General features: G+C 25.1%; 2 protein-coding genes across 2 annotated transcripts; both read right to left on the bottom strand.

Moving 5' to 3' along the window:
• Positions 1 to 11702: 11702 nt before the first annotated feature.
• LOC112591964 (piggyBac transposable element-derived protein 3-like) lies at positions 11703 to 12041 on the bottom strand. Its single transcript, XM_025335929.1, has one exon. The coding sequence runs from the start codon at positions 12039 to 12041 to the stop codon at positions 11703 to 11705; it is 339 nt and encodes a 112-aa protein (XP_025191714.1).
• A 746-nt stretch (positions 12042 to 12787) lies between these two features.
• Positions 12788 to 13398, bottom strand: LOC112591963 (elongin-C-like). The gene is made up of 3 exons (XM_025335928.1): positions 13279 to 13398; positions 13009 to 13205; positions 12788 to 12941 (listed from the first exon to the last, which is right to left on the bottom strand). Exons 1-3 carry the CDS (start codon positions 13309 to 13311, stop codon positions 12788 to 12790), a joined length of 384 nt encoding a protein of 127 aa, XP_025191713.1. The 5' UTR covers positions 13312 to 13398.
• Positions 13399 to 19860: the final 6462 nt, after the last annotated feature.

The raw sequence follows: 19860 nt of genomic DNA, 5'->3' as shown, positions 1-19860 counted from the left end.
TTGCCCACAGGCAACATTATGCAATACAGGTTGTTGATAATGATAACTAATAATCTACTATTTATTTAATTTGAAAATAATATTATGTTGAAACTCGATGTTACATTCTATAATACGATTTAATGTAGTTATTAGGTACCTATGTCCTAAATAAACGATTTTAATTAATAGTTAGTTGTTTTGTTTCGTTATTATTTATCAGTTATAAATCCGGATAAAAGAAATTGTATTTTAGAATACGTAACTGACGAAGTACAACATATAAAAAATTGCTTAAAACATTTTTTTCATTTTTTTTGTAACATCAGTAACCTTAGTCCTAAAACTTATGGGACGCACTGTGTATTTTTTTACAATTAATTTGATAGATCACATTTGTTCAGAATCTCTCAAGTACAGTGTTTTAAATAATATAAGTAATCCAACCATAATAACTGCAGAAGATTTACAAAAATTTATTGGTGTGCTTACATTAATGAGTCTGGTTAATATAACAAATGTTAGGCATTATTGGTGTCCTACTTTAGGTAATAATTTACTACAAGAAACTATGACTGTCAATAAATTTGAAAAAATTAGGCAAACTTTACATTTTAATGATAATAATTTAATTACTATGGGACCTAATCGTGATAAATTATTTAAAATAAGACCTGTAATTGAAACATTTAGGAAAAGATTTTTAACAGTACCTCTAGAAGAAAATTTTCTGTTGATGAACAATTATGTAGTACCAAAGCAAGAAGTGCTCTTAAGGTGTATCTTCCAAACAAACCACACAAATGGGGCTATAAACTTTGTGTATTATGTGGGGTCTCTGGGTTTGCATACAATTTTGAAGTTTGTAGTGGTCAAGAAAATCAAGAATGTTTTCGCTTAAAAAAATAACTTGATTTAGGAGCAAGTTCCAATATAGTTGTGCCTTTATGTAGAGTTATTCCAAAAAAATGAAAACTTTAAAGTGTTTTTTGATAATTATTATATTTCACTTCCATTATTAGTATATTTAAAAAGACAGTCTATTTATTCACTTGGTACTGTAAGGAGAAACAGACTAAAAAATCTCAAACTTCCAAGTGATGAAGTTTTAAAAAAAAATCCAAGGGGGACAATAGGTAGTTGTGTGACAAAAGTCAGAGGAACTGATATAACAGCTGTAGTATAGAAGGACACTAAAGTTATTAATTTATTATCAACATTTGTTGGGGCTGATCCTATTATGAAAGTTAAACGTTTTGATAAAAAATTAAAAAAAACATGTTGAAGTTGACTGTCCAGCTATAATAAAAACTTATAATAAACATATGGGGGGTGTTGACTTATTGGATGGATTATTGTGATGCCATAAGATAAAAACAAGAAGCCGTAAGTGATATATTAGACTGTTCTATCATTTGTTAGATGTTACAATAGTTAATTCTTGGCTATTACATAGAAGAATACAATAAGCTAAGGGTGAAAATGAGTCAATGACTTTAGTGCAATTTAGAAAAGAGTTAGCAATGTCTTTGTGTAAAGTTAGACAAGTTATAACACCAAAACGGGGACGTCCATCAAAAGAAATTGAAAATAATATTGAAAAAAAAAAGGATCAGTAGCACCAACTAAGACTTGATGGAATTCAACACTGGCCAATTTATAGAACTACAAAAACCAGGTGTAAAATGCCAGGTTGTGATAGTTACACTTGGATCAAATGTAGTAAATGTGACATAAGTTTATGCTGTGGAAAAAGTAGAGTTTGTTTTACAAATTACCATACAAAATAGAAAAACATTCATATTATTTTAACTTTTTATTTCTTTTTATTATTATTTTAGCTATTTAAAAATTTTATTTACTTTGTTATAATTTTATTGGTTATTTCTCATATGAGTTTATTGGTGAATATTATTTCCCTATTCAATTTATGTTTAGTACATTTTTAATTTTTTACTATCATAATAAGTGATATGTCTTGTTTTAAATTTTTTCTATACAGATATTTTTTTTTTTATTTTTTTTTTATCATACAAGAGTTATATAATTTATTTTATTTTTTCTATTATAATTTATAATATTATTTGAATTTTATTTCATTGTGTTATGGTTTTTTTATTCATTAATTGTAGAGAACCTTGAATGCATAGTGTTGCTTACAGGCAACAAACTTAATGTCTTTATTTTGGGGGACTTAAAATGTCAAAAAAATTTTTTTTGACATTTTTCTCTAATTAAGATTTACATGAAGAAACAAAAAAAAAAAAAAAAAAAATCATACATTGTAGGGCTAAAATATATTCTCTATACAGATAGAACTATTCGGCTTGTAAAATCCATAATTCAACAAAAATTTTAATACTCGTTTATTTAAAAAAAAATCTTGTTTAATCACTAAAGTAATATTAAAGATATAAGCAATCAATGTTGTATTATTAATATCAATTTAATATTTAGTCGAAAATTAGTTCTTAATAAAATAGATTTAAGTATAGTGCCGTATAAATAAAATAAATAACTTTTCTTTTCAAATTTTTTATCTCTATATTTTTTATTTGTAATGCTATAAACTAACACTTAACAAATTTACGATCTCAAGTATTAATTAATAATTAATGAATAAATTAAAATTATAATAATATATTATTTTACTAAGAATATTGAGTATACTAAGGTTATAACTTATAATTAAAAACCGGATTTTGCATAAAATGCGTGTTGCTATTTTCAACATCATATACATGCAGTCAATGAGTGTCCACTAATCATTAATTGATTGATTAAGTATCAAAATTTTACACTGCATACTTTTGCATATTTTAACAAAAAACTGTACAAATATTCAATGAACAATCCAAAAAGGTGTCAAGCAAAAAAAAAAAAAACAGATTATAGGTACGTTTATATAATATCAAATATTTTACGTCTCAAAGAATAACTTTTGATAACTTATTATTTTTCTAATTAACATACTACATTAAACCGTATTTTTTTCCTATTTATATCATCAATGGATCTACTTTTAATGTTAATGAAATATTTTTCTTTAATTTATTACCTAATAATTAAAAATTAAATTAAGATTTAACAAATTACATTTTAGTATTATTTATCTTATACTTTTTGTTTATGAAAATTTAAATAAAAATAATAAATAATTATTACTGCAAAATGAAAATCAAGTATAAAATTTAATAAAAATTGAAATTTTATTTTGCATGTTAGCATGCATATTTTACAATTTAAAATGCATACAAATCCCGTCTTTAGTTATAATGATAGCAATAATATAGTTACATAGATATGATTCTGTATGGTTAATAAAATGTCTTACCAACTATTATTTGACACTCATTCAACATGTATAATGCATGCATCAACAAAATCTATGATGAAAAAAAAAAAATTTGATAATTCTTAATCCTTAAATAAGTCTAGGGTTTGTATTCTGATGCTTGGTAATAATGTTTCTTACAAGTAAAAAACATTCTTCGGTTTGTGTAAAACTCCATTTTATAATTGGGTAATTTTTTTATTCACAAAAATATCATTACAGTATCATAATATCACTAAGTTGTCAATAGTTAGGGAGGGAAGTTAAATTAGTAAATATAAATTAGGTAACATAAACTTTTTTTCTTAAATATTATTATAGTAATACAGTGAAACCCCTGAATAGCGGACACTCTCGGTCGCCGAAATTTTGTCCGCTATTCAGAGGAAAACATTTTTTTCAATAAATAAATAAATTCAATAATTTTATTTTATATTATTTTTACATTAATTAAATACATCTTAAAAAAATGCCCAAGATGCCCATATTTGTATTTGATATTCGAAATTCCAAAATATCTATTTTTTTTTTTTAGAGTTAATCGTTTTCTTTTGCTGGCCATAGCGCACTACAATTAACGTTCGTATATTGGCATCACAAACACAACTAAACGCACATAGGACAATGCATTAGTTACAATATTTCGTTGATGCGATAATATTTCAATGACTGAACGGATAAGATAAGATTTTCATGTACAGTTTAATAATGTACACATAAGATAACTTAATAATTGAGGTTTTTATTCAGGTATTCCAAAATAATTCTTAATTTAAGATAAAAATCAGAGTCATAAAAGTGTCCGTTATTTAGAGGTGTCTGTTAAGAGAGCAGTGGCGTAACTACGGAATGGCAAGGCATGGCAATGCCCCGGAGCCTTGGACTTGGTGGGCCCCGGAGGGGCCTTCGACCCTCGTACATACAATTTGTATTATAAAAAATGATGTACAAACATTTGAATTTTATTTTAAAATTCACGAGACATGTACTGTTATTACTTATTATGATAGGAAAAAAGTGAAAAACAGCTTATTATTGGAAAACAGAAGATGTTTATTTTTTATATTAATATCACGATGTGTATAATGTATATAGAATCTTGTATCTTGGATTATTATGCGATAAAAATAATAATCGTCGTTATTAGGTTAACTCGTACACATAACACATACTATCCAGTATCCACTAACATAGATTAAATATACTAGTATATTTAATCTATGCCACTCATCACTAATGGCAATCGTACAACGATTATTATTATTGTCGTAATATTAATATTAACATCGTCTATTTTTCATTTTGTTCATCTACACGTCATTTTATATTTGATTGTCGAATCGTCTGGACAACTTGCATAGAACAAGTAAGTTTAACTTTTAAGTTATAATGTGTGTTATACCGTGTGTTTAAAAAGTTTGGAAACACTTAAATTATATTATTGTTTAAAAATTGTAATACCTACCTACTATACAGGAATAAAGTGGCTATTTTTTTTTAAACTTTGGTATTATAAATATACGGAGGCCAACACTTTATAGTTTATACTGCCCTAGGGACCCAAATGTATAGTTACGCCACTGTAATAGAGGTTTCACTGTACATTGTATACTTAATAAAGTAGTTAGGTACTAATATACTATTAGTTAATGCAAAATATTATATATATAGGTATATATTATAAAGTATAAATAAATAAAATTAAAATTATAAAAATTCTCAAAAATATTCTGCTTTAGAATATGAAATTAAAAATGTTATTAATATTGTTATTTGAAAAGATGAACATAAAAAAAAAAAAAAAACCACGTATAAAGAATATAATACTTATTATTATTGATACTCGATAGTAGATATCAATTTGTGAGTTTGAATATTATTTTGTTTAATTAATGTTTAAAAAAATTGCTTTTAATATTGATCAATTCGCTGAGAAACCTCTCATAATAATACATTCATATAATAATCATTTACAAATTACAATAAAACCTCTAAATAATACTAAATACTTTCGGTAACTGAAGTTTATTAACAATTTAGAGTGTAGAGGAAGTAAATAATTATTAAATATACTAAAATGTATTATTATTTAAAATAAAATCAGTTACCGAATGATTCTGTAATTTCCTACAACGGATAAAATAAACTTTAATAATTGTATAATAATGTGTAAAATATTCACTGTAATATAAAATATCTTTGGGTAATAATTATCAAAATCTAGACATAAAATATTATTTAAAGTGTTCCATATTTGAGTTTTACCTATAAAGTATAAATAAGTGGTGAAAATGTTTCAGTTTTCAAAAAAATATTCGCTAGTTAGAGGTGACACTTCTAAATAGCGGATACCTTTAAGGAAGGGAACTATACATAAAATATAACAGATTAATTGAAAAAAAATACTAAGAAAAATCCAAAATCATTAAAACAATTGTTTAATAACCATGGTTATCAAAATGTAGACAATCTTTACTTAGAATCGTTTTTCATCATTTACAATGGGTTATCAATTATCATTGAATTCAAACTTAATAATATACATTTTAATGATTTACTCAATAATCAATTGTACTCGACACCTAATATAGGTACAGCATAGCTGTAGAGATATAATAGTTTTATTATTATTATGTAATTAAAACTAAAATCATATAATTATGTATTTTCATATTAAATATATTATTAATATGATTAATTATAAAAAGATATATTATGTATTGATGTATATATATATTATATAAACAACTTAACATTTGTCAGTTTTTATTCTTAACTTTTTAAGCGCAGATGCAATGTACACATTTTCACTATGTTAAATTATCGCTAAACGTGGCGTAATGAGATTTAGATGACATATTTCTGGCGTTTCAAGCGTTTAAAATTTAAATACCTATACTAATGAATATAACGTGTAAACGTATTACACGCATTATTTATTGGTTCTATTCTGTGGTAAAATAAATGATAATCAATTTCATATTATTAGTTATAATCTATGACATAAAATATAATAATAATGATAGTGTGATCCATTAGATTGTGATATCTATTAAGACTAAATATAAATATGTCTTATAAGTCTTTTAGTTATTTTAATATTTTTTTTTGGGTATGAAAATCCCAAATGTTTTTATAGTTTTATTTATTAAATGATTAAATTCAGAAAAATAATAATATTACGTAATATCATGATTAAGATATAAAAATATAATAATATAATATAATATAGTCGTATATTGAAATATCTGGTTTTCCCAATATTGCTACAATAATATCTTTACTGATAAGTGTAAAGTGATCTACCATCCGTCATCACAGACCACAGTACCACACTACTTATGTATGTTACGTCTGCACAGATACATAGTTCATCGTATTCGTACATGCTATTGAATGACGACTGACGAATCACACGACTGCGGTTGCCCGTTTTGTTATATACTATTTAGTATTTTAAAATTTTAAGTTCTTTCACGTTTTATGTTCAGTTATTTAATATTAACATTATATTTAATTTTTACTTTAATAGCTATTGCTATAATTTATGAAGATTTTGGGTATTCTAACTTCAAACTTGTGAGTATGTCTATTAATACTTTTAATGAAAATATTAACTATTCTTAATAACAGAAGTATTAAATTTAATTCATCTTATGATGTCATATTTCATTATATATGGGTTTCTTATGGTTGCATAAACAATCATTAATTACTAAACATTTATTAAAAATCAATAGGTAGTGGGTTAATGGCTTATTGTCTCTTTAATTTTAGTTTCCATTTCGTTTATTATATTAATTAACTATTTATTTAAGTTGTTAAGTCTAAAAAGTAAAATGTTGGTGGAATACAAAAAAAAAACTACCATTATTACTAATTACTATTGATAAAAATATACAATCATATGTAAACTTAATTTCTGAATTATCATGTACTATGAATTAGCTATCATAAGAGTTTATGACTTTTATCTACATCTTACATTTGATAGATAGGTTAACTTAATTATATAAATGTATAACATAGGTACACTTTAATTGTCTGGATATAAAATATATCTCCTATTTAGAGAATAAATAATATTTGTTCATAAGTTTATTTAAATTTTTTAGATTTAAAATATTTTAGTTAAATTTATTGGAAACTATTTAATAATGAAAGAAATATATATTTAGGTATTTAGTGAAGTTGGTTGAATATCCCTTTCATATAACTAATTAAATAATTAATAAAATTAATAAATGTCGGGTACTTACTATTTTATTTTTTATTTAAATTCATTAAAAATTAAAATATCTATATTATAAAATATAGGTTTTGAGTTTGTATTTTATTTTTTTATTTAGATTTTTTAAAACAATATATCTATGTTATTTAAACTATTACTTACATTTCTGTAAATATATTTTTTTTATATCTATTATAAAACAAAAATAAGGATGAAGTAATTTTAATATGTTAACAGTTTAAAAATAAATGTGTTATGTTTAATAGTCCTATAAAATCATCAATGATAAATATTTATGTAGTTGATGACTACTACTTATGTAATAAATTCCACCAATTATAATAAAAAATTCATTTCAATATAATATAAACAATGAATTTCCTTTATATGATAAAGAATCTCTTCAAAATGTTGAAAATTAACTTTTAAACCCAAACTATAATTTAAATGGTAAAAATGTAAATACACTTCTAAGAACCAATCAATGGTACATTATCATTTTAAAAATAATTTATTAAAAGAATAGTTACAAAGGACAAAAAAAAAGAAGAAATTATTTTCAATTTAACATCATGTTCCATTATACTTGGTAACATTAAATATTTAAATATAGTGTAATAAAATAATTTAAAATAGTTATAAGTCGTTAGTATTAAATAAGATAAAATTATAGGAACAATAGATAGCACACGTATATACGCATACACATACAGGACATTAGTTATAAAAAGGCTGGTCACCGCCAGTCAAAGGACAGTGTTTTTTCCGTCTTTTTGTATAGACGATCACAAGCAGTGTAAAAGACTACGCAGATCGGATATGCAAGAAGATGTAAGTGTTAAAATTATTTATAGTTAAAATTAAATGTGTTGAATAATTTGTGTATCGAAAAATTATAATAAAGTTAATAAATGTACTTGAGTAAAGAAAGTCTTGTAATTGTTTTATACTGGTCACCTTACTAAATATTCAGAACATTCACTACAGCATCAATAGAGAAGTCGCTGTCAGGAGAAAAAAGATGATATTATGATTTGTAATTAATTTAAAGGCATATAATCAAACCTTGACATTATTAATTGTCTTTTTAAATTATTACAATGTAGTAGCAATAAATATAATATAAATAATACTTGTGTATTTAGATTCTGTAAAAAAAATGAAGAGATACCATAAATTTGATAAAATTGATGTAGAACAAACATTAAAATGTTTTATTGCTGAACCTAAATTTTGAGGAATATACAATCAGTTATGTCAAAAAAACCTCTTATCAGATAATTAATATATCTATAATAATTGTATTCAGTAATTATTCTAAACATGATTATTAATTAAAAAGATATTTTAGAAAGAAACTTACAAATTTCAGTATTAACTAATTGTTGCTAATGTAACTAATTTCATGGTTTAAAATATATTTATATGATATACATTATATACAAATAATTTATATAATATTAAACAAATATTTTCTTACTATCTTATCCATACATATTAATTATTTTAACTTAAATACTATGTAATAAGAACGAAGATTAAGTCTTTCACATCCAAGATACTTTTTGAGATTGGATATTATCTATCTTACTGATTTTTTCTGTTTCTATACATTTTATACATATCCTATATACATTATTCATAAAAAAATACATAATTAAACTTAATATTTTTTATTGATTTATTGATAATTATTTTATTTTTGCTTGAATTTAAAATTAAGAATACTTTGTGTTGAAATATTAAATTATAATTTTTAGTTATTACCCTGTAAATACTGCTATAGTATGTATTATTATAGCCATTATAGGACAGTCGAGTTAGGTTGCAACCCATTGCCATCGTAAGTTAAGTAGTGCGTATTAATTTGTTTATTAATTTAACTTAAATGTGTTTGGATTACTCTATTATTCTATTCCCTTCAACATTTTTTTTTTCTAAGAAAAAACTATGCTTAATTTTATGCATTCTGCATTTACTGTTGATAATCTTTAAAATATTCTCACAACTATATTCTGATTAAAAAATGAATGGTTCCTTATGTATTATGTTCTGCTGTTGATGAACATTTATTACAAGATAAAAATATGGAAAATAATTTTACAAAAATGAATTGAATATTCATTGGAAAATGTACTTTTATTTAATACAACTGGCAACATAAGCAAAAAAAAAAAAAAAAGGTCATCAGCCAGTATTACACCAGTATGTAATATAATCTATAGCTTAGTTTATGAAGTGAAAAGATAAGTAATCTTATCTTATCTTTTGGTGTAAAAAAATAAATAGTTTTTTTACTTATTTACAAACTATTTATAATTATAGAAAAATACACGTTCTCATGTTATGATGACGCGGAGAATAATTCACTGAACCCGTTGCCCATAGATTTATATGTAAACTTGGATTCACCAAGTGAAGGTGGCAACCCTAAATACAACCAAATGTTTTAAAAACTATACTTACAAATATAATATATTCTTTCAGCAATTTAGAGACTCATAAACTCATATTATGTAATATCACAATACTAGTAGATATGGCAGACATTTATGTTAGTCTATGGTGATAGTAATAAAAAATCACAAATATCAGTTAGGAGATTTTTATTATAGTAATACAGTATTTAAGATTTATTTTCAATACCAAAAAGTTGTACAATAAGCAATCATATAATATAAAAAATAAAACAATTTTTTTTATTCAGTGTGATTTAATTAATAAAATTCTACTGAAAAATGTTGTATATAATAAGACAATTATTATCATTAGTAATACAATTCTCGATGAAGCAAAAAATGTATTCATTTTATAATGATAAGTGTTATTTATTTATTTCTATGTCTGAAAAAACTTTCAAGTAAAAAAAAAAAAATAATAAAATCATCAGAAATTACAAAAAAAAAATTAGAAAATTTATTAAAATTTTAATATTATTTCTAAAAAAAAAGGTTGGGATGTTTTTGTACAGAAATGTTTTTAATTGTATACAATGTTTATCATTGTATTTAAGTTAAACACATTCATTACAGTAAACTATGTTATTTGATAAATATTACTTAATGATTAAGTACACTACACCTATTCTATAACAGGAGCGTATCTACTAAACAGATTTTGTTTTATTTTTAAGCTATATTATTAACCCTTTCAAGCCTGAATTTATAATTTTTGACCAAAAAATTTTTTTTTGCTTTAACCTTACTTCTAATAGCTAAATTAAGGGAAAATGATCAAAATATAAAATTTTTTTAAATACATCTTTCTAAAAAATGTATGATGTAATGGATCATTGGGCATCAATGAACTAATTTTGCAACATTGCCCCTTTCTAATAGGCAACTTACTTAACTTAAAAAAATTATAATTCTATGTTACATAAGATGTTACAACAATTTTTTTTTCTTTTGTTTAGTTAAAAACCATAATATTATAATGAGATATAAATAATTAAAATGAAAAACATTATAGATCATAAAATTAAAAACATGATTAAATTATCAACTTTGATGATAGTCAACATTACAATTTATTTTCAGTGTATTTCCTTTTGTTTAATTAAAAATTATAATTTAAACAATATACAACAAATAATAAAAATAAAAACAATTTAATTAATAAAATTAATTAAGAACTTTGATGATAGCCATTATAACAATTTCTTTTAAAAATTATAATTTAAACAATATACAATATAATTAATAATAATAAAAACAATTTAATTAATAAAATTAATTAGGAACTTTGATGAAATCCAACAAAACAATTTCTATTCAACGTATAACATAAGAAAACATTACATTTTGAGCATGATGTTGTTGTATATGCTTTAATGCAATGCTTACAGCGTTGTCGTTTGGATACTTCAACTCGTATTGGCCAATGCCCTACTTGGTCATACCGAACCTCATCTACTGGTCGTTGAGCAAAAAGCCTCCTTTTTTTACTGGATGGTGATGGTGTTTTAGAAGGTCTTCCTCGTTTTAAAGAAGGTTTAACTTTTCCAGCAAGGAGTAAACTATGAGCAATATCCATTTTAAATTCTAAAAGAGGCATAAATTTTTTTTGTTTCATTTGAGCGCAATGTCTTCGATATAACAGCCAAGAATTAACAACACACATGTCAACAGTATGAAAAATTATACGTAAATAATATCTTCAAACGCGAATATCTGTTCTATACAACTCAACGAGCATGTCATGCAAGTCAACACCACCCATAAACCTGTTGTACTCTTTAATTGATGCTGGTCTAGGTACAACAACTCTTTCTTTTTTTGCTGTAGACCATCTTTCCACTTCATCTAATGGATGAATGCCTTTATAATTGGAAACAACATGAACAAATTTATTATCATACCATTTTGTAGCAACAATTTTATTAGTAGTGTCAACTTTGGTGTCATATGTTCCACGACCTGATTTTTTCATGTCTTTCTCATTTTTAAATGTGCAACCTGACAGTCGATTTGTTCGAGTTGTACCAATACCCAACATCCCAGAAAATTTTAAATGACATTGTAAATTGTATGAATTGAACCAATTATCAGTGGCCACTTTATAGTTCTTAAATTTAGGTACACTTTCTAATAATCGTATTACAATATCACCACTAATACCTAACCCGATCCTGTTGCAGGCAGAGTACCTTTACCCACATAAATTTCAAAGTCGTGTATAAAACCACTAATAGATGCAATGGCGAAAACTTTTATACCTCATTTATGGGGTTTATTTTGATTGATATATTGATTGATTGTATAAAATGTTTTAGATGCATACTATAAAATATAATAATACTAGCTGACCCGGCCACGCGTTGCTGTGGCTAAAGTTTTTGTTATATTACATTATAGTAAACAATCTAAGAGGAACAATAAGAGAACATCAGTCACGGAGTCCACTATGCTTTTTCACACAGATGGTATTTGTAAAAAAATATGGTGATCTCCTTATTTGACTTTCTACTACTATAACCCTTTAGTACAATGAAATTATTTACTAACAAAGTTATAAGTAATAATATTACTTTATTTATTATGCAACTCACAATAATCCATGGTTATCACAGAAAAACAGAAAAATTGTTAAATATCAATAATATCATGATGTATAAAATCATCACTGGGCTGTAAAGGGTTAATAATAATTATGTTCTATGATTTATGCTTTATGGATAATAACTATTAATTTTTTTTACATTAAATATTATTAAAATATTGAATACATATCTACATTGAATATTAGCAATCCAAAAAGTTTGCTGCCATCATTAAATCCAAAGCCATAATTGGATTTATTTCGAATGGCGATGCATCAAACAAATCGCTGTCTTTAGATTTATCTTTAGAAGATTTGTAGGCAAAATACAAGCAGACTTGGTGCAGGATGTGTGAACTAAATAATGGAAAAAACAAATTAAACAATCAAGACGTCTGATGTTGGCAAAACTATGAAAACTCACGGAATATCCTTAAAATTGATTTCATTGCACTCGGTTTCAGCAAATTGTCCTGGACCTTCTAACATGGCTTTGATAGTAGCAGATGTCAACGCGTATTCACGTTTCACAATGAACGTTAAACCGTCGCTCGAGATTAGTTTTACATATTCGGAATTCGGACCGTTGCAATCACCAAACACCTCCAAGTCGCTGTCATTCTGAGCACATAATGTTTACAGAATCATTAATCACACGTGTAAGTTAAAATATCAATAAAATAATTTTGGTTACCTTATTTCCTTGTGTTGCATTAGAGTCGGCCATATTTGGTTTTTCTTTTAACTTAAAAATGTTATTTAATTTATGACTGTTTATCGCACACAAAACCGACACGTTACAACAATAATGACGGAATGTACGTCCGCCGTACACAATACCACAAATTACAACAAGTAAACACTCCTGTTGCTGGGTGGGTGTAAAAATCTTTATTGATTACGATTCCAGGAATTTCGGAAAAGACTGCTCAAGACTCGAGAGTTAATATTCAACTAAAGTGAAGTAGTGAAGCGTCCTCGGTCGGACAACGGGTGATATATGATGCGCACCTACCATCTGGTGGCAGGTATGCGTCCGTCCGCTAATCGATGTTTCAAAATGTATTACAATACTCTGCGCGAGTTTTTAAGGTGTCCAAAAAGCATCGGTAAGGGTATATTATGCATATTGCATGGATTAATATTTTAATTAGTTATATCAGTGGTTTTCAACCTTTTTAACAATGTAGCACACTTCTTCTACAAAATGTTTGCGGCACACTAATTCATATAATACGTGAAGCATATGTTTTTATATATCTTACATATATATATATATACAAAATTAACTCCATCAATAGATTTATCGCGACACACTTCAAAGGCGCTCGCGGCACACCAGTGTGCCGCAACACACCGGTTGAAAATCACCAAATTATATATTATTATAAAATATTTATTCGTTGGTAGTGTTAGTACTCTATATCGTACGGAGCTTAGTGATATGTTTGTTATCACTATAATTATTTTTGATACTATTATCATTGTAATATTTTGCTTTACGTCCGTAGATATGAAAAAATTATAAAAAAATTTCCATGGTAAAATTTGACATTATGTCTGTGGTCACGTTCAAACATTGAATTACAGCTAAAATATCATTATATTATTTTTCTTCCCGGAAAATATTTTCACGGAATAGTATTATTCCTTTTGTATAAAAAGTTTTTACAAACCCTAATATGTAATAGAATATATTTACTCGTATATTGTATATAATATAAAATATATTGCAGATATATTTTTAGGGGAGAGGGGAAAGAAAAACTTGGGGTTTAAATTTAATATTTTGCATAATGGTTTAGTTTTAAAATGCTTATTACAAGATGTATATGTGTGTGTTGAATTCGTCTTACTAACGAATAACATGGCAATTTTTACGTGTATATTACCTATGTATTAAATAATTCATTTTACTATTATTTTTAATATTGTAGTGAATTGATAATATTAACCTATTATTAATTTTTAAGGAATATTATTTAGGCTATATCCTTGCCATATGATTTTGTTGATGCTTTAATTTTAAAGAATTAAAATGCATTTAGGAAACGAGCTTTCCTTAAATATTATTCAATCATGAATACGATGGAGTTATTGTTATTAGTGAAATAATATTAAAAATATCAATTTAGTATATTAATTATCGGAGACAATTCAAGAACTAAACAGTCAATTACTTACCTATTAATTATTGTTTTGAAAATAATCGTTCAGTTGAAATACTCGATACAGAAAGATTCAAGGGTTACTAGCTCAATATTAGGTCTCCTGTATTTTCTATACCTACAACTAATGGATCTGGAAACTTACATACTATTTCTTAATATTTCTCTATTTAATCTATATATTTTTCATTTAAATTATTGGATTTATCAAGTTTATATTTTAAATAAACAGTATGCGATAACGGATCACCGTATATTATTCGAAAATAAAAAACGCGACAGTGTCACGGTGATGACGAATAGCGACGGGATTCCGTATTTCCGTAATATGAAACGAGTGAGGATGACGGCTGTACATTATTGCCACCAATAATAATCCAAGTTGGCATTATTTGAAAATTATTTTTATAATCGTGCGAACGTCGTCATCGTCGAGTATATTACCGAAATCCCATATAATAATATTATTTGGAAAAAAATTCAATTATTAACATAATATAATATACTGTTGGTCTGCTAATAGTTAATACTAATTTTAGCATTGTAATAACATCTACATGATTAGTGTAAACTGTATATATATATATATATATATATTATACGGTTAATAGTTTAATCTTTATCATAAGTTTTATAATTAGGTATATAGGGAATTTATTTCAGTATACCAATGACCAAACAATTCAGTACTTCTATTTTATCAGTTTTCGCATAATAGTTTAACCGAACGCATGAACACGTAGTCACTGATACATATTACATTATTACACTAGCGTCAAAACTCATAATTCGAATAACCGATTGTAAATTGTTGTCTACTTGTCCGTCTTATACAATATGGATAAATTTGTAATTTTCAAATCTGACTCCTCTAAAAATAAAAAGCAAAAGCTTCAAACACAATCTGACAATATTGATGAACTCGAAACATCAAATGAAAATAGTAAAACCAATTGCTATATTCTTAATGGATAACTGTTCAGTGACATCAAAGATGATGATAAAAAAATATATCGGCCCAGTGCCAGATGTGTATAAAAGTTATTCAAGGACAAAATGGATCTACTGGAAATTTTCTTAGCCACATTAAGGTATGTTTTAATTTAATTTAATTAGTAATGATTTTTGAAATACCTAAGAACATTGGTTAAATAGTGTAACACTAAGTATCTGATATTACAAAAAATTGTAAAAATATACTATTTTGATAAATTATATTATTCTAAAAATGCTGTTATGCATAGTTACCTGTATATTTTGTTCTTATTCAGATTTTTAGTTTTTAATAAAATCATATAACTACATTAGTCGTTAGGTATCTATACACCATTTAAAGGAAAGCCCTATCAAAATCTCAATTGGCTATCTAAAATGTTAAAATATTAACAAAAAATAAAATAAATAAACAAAAATAATACATTCCTGTAATATTTTTTTTTAAGTTTTATAATAGGCTAGTTTACTTGAACATTATAATTTTTGGATTGTATTGAATTGGTAAATAAATAATGTATGTTTTCCAAAGAAAATAATGTGTGTTATATACTTATATGGACACCTATATATGTGGCTATGTATGCATGTTGTTTGGTTATGTTACCTATGTTGATATTTTTGAAACACCAATTGCGTTATGCTTGTACCAAAGTTTATCTATATTTAATCATCATTCATCAGTGTTATGTTTCTTAATTTTTCACCTAAATTGATAATATTGTACTACTTTAATGTATATTTGTATAGTATAGACATACTGCGAGTCTTTCAAAAGTAAAGATAATAAAAGATAGTTACAAATTAAAGAAATCAACAAATGATTCAACATTTTCTTCGGTGAACACATAATCTAAATTACCATTTGCTCAGTCAAATAGAATTTCAAAATTTAAAGTCAGTAGTCCCCAAAATTGATTAAAATGCCTTATATGAATATGCCTTTTATAAAAATGTATAAACCTACCTAAAAGTAGAGTAATTTAAAGAATATTATTTTTTATGTTGTTGAAAATAGTTAATTCATTTTGATTTAGGTGACTACACTGGTTTTTGAATATATTGTTGAAGAGATGCGACCCATAGTAACCTGTGGAAAACCATCTTTTCGGCGTTTAATCAAGGACCTTTCTGGTATCACAAAAAATATTCATTTTCCTGATAGAAAAGTGATGTTAAAAGAGTTAAAACTTAAATATTTTTCTTATAATTATTTGTTAACTAAACTGATTTCTGAACATAACTTTATTTGTACTACTGCCGATATTTGGAGCTGCAACAACAAGAGTTATTTAGGCATGACATGTTATTTTATTAATGAAAATACTTATGATAATATCGCTGAAATTATTAATGAAATTACTTAAACCTATAAAATTAATAACTCTAAAATCTCACACACTGTTACTGATAATGCTAGCAATTTTGGAAAAGCTTTTAGAATATTTTCTTCCCAATCTGTTATTCCAACATATTCAAATTCTTCAAAACATGGTGATTTAGAAAGAGGTGATTTAGGTTGATGATTCATGTTCTGATAATTCAGATGAGGATGTTGAAATTAAAGTCATCACAATGGATTCAATTTTTAGTTACGAAAATTATAGCAATGAATATAGTTTACCAGAACACATGACATACACTGCTCATACGCTGAATTTAATAGCAACTATAGATACTTCTAAAATCTCCAACTCATCCTATAATAAAATCTCAACTGCAACTTTAAAAAAACTAAATTCTTTTTGGAATCTTTCTATGTTCTTTGCTGCTAAAAAAGTAGTTTCTTATAAAGATAAACTAGTATCTATATTTGATGATTTGAAATTAAGTAAACTTACGTTAAATGAATGGTCATTTTTAGAGGAATATTGTTCTGTAATGGAACTATTAGCTATTTCTCTAGATAAATTACAGGGTGAAAAAACATGTTTTTTGGGCTATGTAATTTCCACAATAATTGCTTTGAGATTGAAGTTACTTAATTTAACAAGTTTAGTATATTGTAAGCCATTATCATTATTAATAGTTATAAGTCTGGAAAAAAGATTTCCATTTATATTTGATCTTGAGCATGTCAAAAGCAAAGCTTATATATTATCATCCATCAGTCGTCCAAAATTTAGATTAAATTGTATTCTGGTGAGATTTATGTCAGTTTGTAAAAAATTATTCTTGTCTGAATGCAATTTATAAATAAATAATTTTGATTAAAATTCAGAAGGTATGGAAACTGTTAATAATGACGATGATGATGATTAGTATAATATTTTAATGAAAATAACTGTGAACCGTCTACTTCTGCATCAACAAATATTGCTAATGTACAAGCTTTATCTTAGATGCAAAAGAAAAAGAACTGAATATTTTGAACTCTTATTCCATTGTAAAAAATATATTTCTTAAATATAATACAACATTACTATCCTCAGCTCCTGTAGAACGTTTGTTTAGTTGTGGGTCTCAAATTTTAACTTCTAGGTGTAATAGACTGAGTGATAAAACATTTGAAATGTTCCTATGTTGCTATGTTGTAGATGTTTTTTTTTAAACAATAAGGATCGACAACAATAATGTTACTAATTTACTATTCCTTGATTTTTATTATACTATGTTAATAAGTTTTTGTTTGTTATTTATAAATTTATAATTTTGTTTTTCAAATTTATAGTTATATACATTTTTTTTTTTTTTTAAGTACTTTGAAATAATATTATAATGTTATATAGTTGTAACAGATTATTAGATTTTGTATTAATTAACTTTTTTTTAAGAAATATGTAATTATTTACAATTTATAAATATTATAATATTATGCTTGATTTTGTATATTTTCTAAATATAAATATTATCAAATGTTAAAATTATAAAAATAAATGATAAAATGTATTAGCAAAGTGCTTGTTTATTTATTAAATATTACTTAATAGTTATTAAATATTATTACAGGAATTATAAATACTGAATATTTATATAAATGAATTAAACAGGGATGTAATTACAATTATTATTATTTATTACTATTGAAAAAAAAAACAAATTAGATTTGTCTTAAACTAAATTAATTAATTTTAATTTTGTTCAATAGGTAAAACGTTAATGAATTATTAAAAAATAATACATACCTACATAGGTATATAAAGAAAACTTCTAAATTTAAATAATTTTAAGTTTCATTTTTTTTGTCATAAAACTTGTGGGGTTTTAAGCATTACCCTTTACTTTTTAAACTTCATTTTACATTTTTTTTTAGAAACAACATTTATTTAACTTATACAGTTACTTATATTACAACTGTAATGCAATTAAATTTGAGAAATACCTATATAAAAAAAAAATTTTATCTAGATTTTAAACTGTAATTTTTTTTATCTTTATCTAGTTAATTAAATAATTTATGTATCTTATATCTTTATCTAGATATTTAAAAAATTATCATTATACAACACTGCACCTAACACCCCTTAATAATAATTGGTCTGGTTTATGTTGAATGTAGTTGGTGTAAACCCCTTGTTCGACGTCACCATAACTACACTAATTAGATTCCAGAGTCTTGATACTTTTTATACATAATTTCAACATTCGTCATTTACTGTGTAGATATATAATATTTGCGATGTTGGAACAAAGATATGAATTAAAATATAACCTGACTATATCGTAATTTTACATTTGTAATATTAATATTATTTAAAAAAAAAAATAATAAAAACATAATACTGACACCTAACCTCCTTGTAGGTGCCTTGATAGCATCTAAAATGAACTAGGATCTAACTAGCATCGTGAAATCAATCAGTTGATCGGGTTCTTGTTTTTTCTGTAATCTGAACTATGAACTTCTTATAAATATGGAAACGAGTTCGTGAACTAACCTTAGAATTATGGGTTTGTTTACCGTTACGAAAACATTCACTGTTGCCGTGTTCAAGGTCACAATCACTTGGACTAAGCTGAATCACATAGCAGTGTCGTGTATTTACTAGCATAATATCTGTTAGCACTTGAGCTGTACGTATTATTTGTATCTGAGACCCAACTTGTATGTCTCGCTAAAACTATGTGAAGTATAATATTTTAATGGATAGTGAGAGAATCGTCTACTTTGGGAT

The sequence above is a fragment of the Melanaphis sacchari genome, unplaced genomic scaffold (assembly GCF_002803265.2).
Source record: "Melanaphis sacchari strain LSU unplaced genomic scaffold, SCAv2.0 Contig14_pilon_pilon, whole genome shotgun sequence".
NCBI classification, from domain to species: Eukaryota; Metazoa; Arthropoda; class Insecta; order Hemiptera; family Aphididae; genus Melanaphis; species Melanaphis sacchari.
This window is presented reverse-complemented; position numbering and strand designations above follow the sequence as displayed.